The sequence below is a fragment of the Rhodamnia argentea genome, chromosome 7 (assembly GCF_020921035.1).
Source record: "Rhodamnia argentea isolate NSW1041297 chromosome 7, ASM2092103v1, whole genome shotgun sequence".
In the NCBI taxonomy this organism is placed as follows: Eukaryota; Viridiplantae; Streptophyta; class Magnoliopsida; order Myrtales; family Myrtaceae; genus Rhodamnia; species Rhodamnia argentea.
The window spans coordinates 3,663,619-3,667,069 of NC_063156.1; the positions used below are offsets into that span (position 1 = coordinate 3,663,619).

At 39.6% G+C, this 3,451-nt stretch overlaps 1 protein-coding gene across 1 annotated transcript; it reads right to left on the reverse strand.

Annotated features, from left to right (window-relative positions):
- Positions 1 to 384: 384 nt before the first annotated feature.
- LOC115756271 lies at positions 385 to 2,657 on the reverse strand. Its single transcript, XM_048283059.1, has 6 exons — positions 2,461 to 2,657; positions 2,225 to 2,354; positions 1,597 to 1,766; positions 1,240 to 1,513; positions 961 to 1,112; positions 385 to 730 (listed from the first exon to the last, which is right to left on the reverse strand). The coding sequence occupies exons 1-6, from the start codon at positions 2,588 to 2,590 to the stop codon at positions 585 to 587; spliced, it is 1,002 nt and encodes a 333-aa protein (XP_048139016.1). The 5' UTR covers positions 2,591 to 2,657; the 3' UTR covers positions 385 to 584.
- Positions 2,658 to 3,451: the final 794 nt, after the last annotated feature.

Genomic DNA, 3,451 nt, shown 5'->3' on the forward strand with positions numbered 1-3,451 from the left:
ATTTGGATCTTGAAAATAACATCACCAGCATCACTTGAAGATGGTTTATAACATCTGATTGTACTCTTATCGTTGAGAAGTTGAACCTGTTCAGACTCTTTAGGACAATAACTGGATTCTTGTTTACAAACTTGGTATCTAATGCTTTTTCCTCGTTGATGGTGTAAAAGCTCTACCTGCTTGAATTGCAGATCCGCAAATGAAGTGACAAAGACTCAGTCTGGCCATTTTGATTCTAAAATCGACACCCGCTTTTGGGCTTCAAATCTGAAGGGGAAAGGAAAAAAGAACTACACAGGCAAAATGATTCAGCATCTTGACTGTAACACAACGCAAGAAGCATAGACATATATATGTTCATAGCAATCACAATCTTTGAGAGGTGAGGCAGACGAAAAAGTTTGCAGTTATATTTCCCACCTTGCCTTAAGAGGATCAAGATTTGGTTAACAAACTGTCACAATACACTAATAACCCAAAAGTTATCCAACAAGGGATGTCCTAACCCAAGAGGAAGAAAAAAAAACATGCTCAACCCACGGAAGAAACATAAGTTAGTTATTGATCATGAACTCAGCAATAAATCATGGCAGTTTACTCACTGTGCCAAGAACTTTCACTTCAGCCTCCACGACACACGCATTGCCAACTAAGTAATCTTGAACAGCTTTCAGCGGAAAGAAGGAGGGCCAACCCCACTCTTTATTTGGACCACCAAACCAATTAAGACCTGCAAAAGAAGAATTAGCTGTGATAATGAGAACAATGATGGCAAAACAAATAAATCAGATCAAATACTTAGTAATTTGGCGTGATTATGCTACAGTGAGAAAGGGGGATATGAGCTATAACATGTTTCATTATAATGATATTCCAGTTATCTTTCCATTCATTTGTGATATAATTAAGATTAGCTAAAGATTTTGTGCTCGCCATCCATTTTAGATCAGCAGTCACCACCTGTCCGCTGATACATCTTGCCAGCTTCCCCTCTCAACCGAATGGTAAAAGTGGCTTTGACTTTCTGATCACCTGAATTTACTAAACAAAGAAGAATCGAAAGATTTTTGTCCCTGTTACGCCCATCACCCCTTGGATGTAGATGTAACTTCCTGAACATAAGGAGAAACACAACCAAGCAATGATAAAAGATCAGAACAAAGGACTATGCAAAAGCAAAAAAAAAAAAAAAAAAAAAGGAAAGAAAGAAAGAAAGGCTACGGGTAATATATGAACTACCAGTTGTGATTCCCCGCCGTGAATACTTCAGAGTAGCAGTCATTCACCAAAGTGGAGAAGTTTGACATCTTCCATTCGTGACTAACAGACTTCGGACTCACTTTTAGGGTCAAGCATTCACCCAGACCTAAACTTTTGACAACAAAAACCTCCACTCCAAACACACAAGTGTCATCAACAAGGTAGCCGTTTGACGGATTGATGAAAGTTTTTAGCGGCATAAATCTTGGAATACCCCATTTAGACTTCAATGCATGAAACCTCCTGTCTTTCCCTGCAACATATGAAGCGAGTGTTCTCCAAGCTACCAAAGGTGTAAATCAATTTTTCTTTAAAAGATGTAGGGATCAAAAGTACCTTCTTTAAACAAGTATTCATCGTGAATTTGATCAAACACAAAGAACCTAACAGTTGCAATTATCTCCCAGCCAACTTTCAGAGGATTGGCCTCAGAAACTGCCAGATATAGGGACACGTGATCTTCTCCCTTCTTGTTCTTGTCTCCATTAGGATAGAGAATCAATCTCCTACACCATGACAAAGCATCAGATTCAAGAAACATATACCCATGAAGAGTTTCCTTTCTTAGCTGGATAACAATTGATTTGCCCATTAAGAGATCTTCAATTTTGAGACCGTTGAGCAAACTTTCTCTAACACAATTGGAGCTTTTGTTTCTTTCAATGAAGGACCGCATCACTATGCATAATTAGCAATCGTGTAGTCACCAATAATCACATGAAACAACCCACCTTAACCACATCTTTGCTTGGATACCCGCATACACCAGATACATCTGAGCCTCCTAAAATGTGGATTCAATCAGAAAGAACAACACAACCTAAAAGACACCCTCATGCCTTTTTTATGACAACATATATACCGCAATTCTTGCTGTCAATGTTACGAAACAATACAACCTAGAAGACACAGAGCGTGGAGTAGCACAAAAATTTGTGCTTGCAGAGAGAGGTTATAGATATACCACTTCTGGTCACCAACTTTGAAATCGTTCGTCTCATGCATGGTGATGTCGTTCTTTGATAATTGAGAGAAAGACTCGATCTTGAACACATAATGCGCCGGCAAGATCTCTCTCGTCGCCGTTGTTATCTCTGCTCAGTTAAACCCGCCCCAAAATCACAAACAGCGAAACAGCAATAACCCCAGAAAGGGAAAAAGAAATCAAACTGAAGAAGATCAATAGACCCATCGTCAAGCCATAAAACTCCACAAGTTTATCTTTATTAGTTGTTTTAGGGAGAAAATCAAAGAGGGAAATGGTACCATCATGTTCGTCGCCCCCATCAGCAACATTTGAATCTGTTGCTTCTCTTTTCCTCTTTTGCATCGTATTATGCTTGATGACTCCGATGGTCTTTGCCGGTGCGAGAGAAATGGAGGAAAAAAGACTCCTTTTTTTTCATCGCAAGATTCAGTCGCTCCGCTCCGAGGAAATCATCATTGAGGAGGCAGAGACATAGAGAACTGATACTGTGGTTTGGTTCGATAGATATTCGAAGCTCTCTTCGTTTTCTGTCCTTAGTCGAGAATGCATCATCGCCCCGCACCCGCACCCGCCGGGGCTAGGAAAAAAAGAAACGCTCAAAATCTCCCAACTTTGCCACCCTTGCATGGTACTCGGCATTCCTGACTTTCGATAAGTTACAGATTATTTCCTCGATTTTAGCATCTTTTCTGTTTTTCATTTTTTTTTCTTTTTCGCATGTGGCCCATCTCCGGCGATGATCGGTGACCGGCGAAGCCCCGAGTGGGCTGGATGAGGCCACTCTCAAAGTAGCTAGCAAGGGTTGCCTCACCCAAGTGCAACCGGTGAGGGCTTGGCCCCTAGTGCCCAACTAGGGTTATTGGGTCGCCGAGTCCTCGTCTGTCATAGCAACAAAAAAAAAAAAAGAAAAAAGAAAACAATGAGCAAAAAATAAAAATTTAAAATTAAAATTGTCTTTAGAGAAAAATGCCTTTGACCGGTTGGAGTATTTAGCCGGCTAGCAAGGGAAGCCTTTATTTAAAATTGTCATAATCACTTCAGGCCTTTATTTGATATGGTCACTTAAGATATTCATTTGAAATAAAGTCCACTTTAGGTTTTTATTTGAAAAAAATAAAAGCATTTCAAGCTCTTATTTTCCTTTGAACTTTGATTTTTTTTTTTTTTAGGAATAGTTAATTTTTATCACCATGGATGAATTAT

Excerpts from the sequence above, each read along its gene's own strand:
- LOC115756271 (XM_048283059.1), bottom strand. The coding sequence starts at position 2,590 with ATGCAAAAGAGGAAAAGAGAAGCAACAGATTCAAATGTTGCTGATGGG. Across the intron at positions 2,355-2,460 it reads TAAACTTGTGGAGTTTTATG|AGATAACAACGGCGACGAGA; the intron begins GCTTGACGATGG and ends TTAACTGAGCAG. Across the intron at positions 1,113-1,239 it reads ACGGCGGGGAATCACAACTG|GAAGTTACATCTACATCCAA; the intron begins GTAGTTCATATA and ends CCTTATGTTCAG.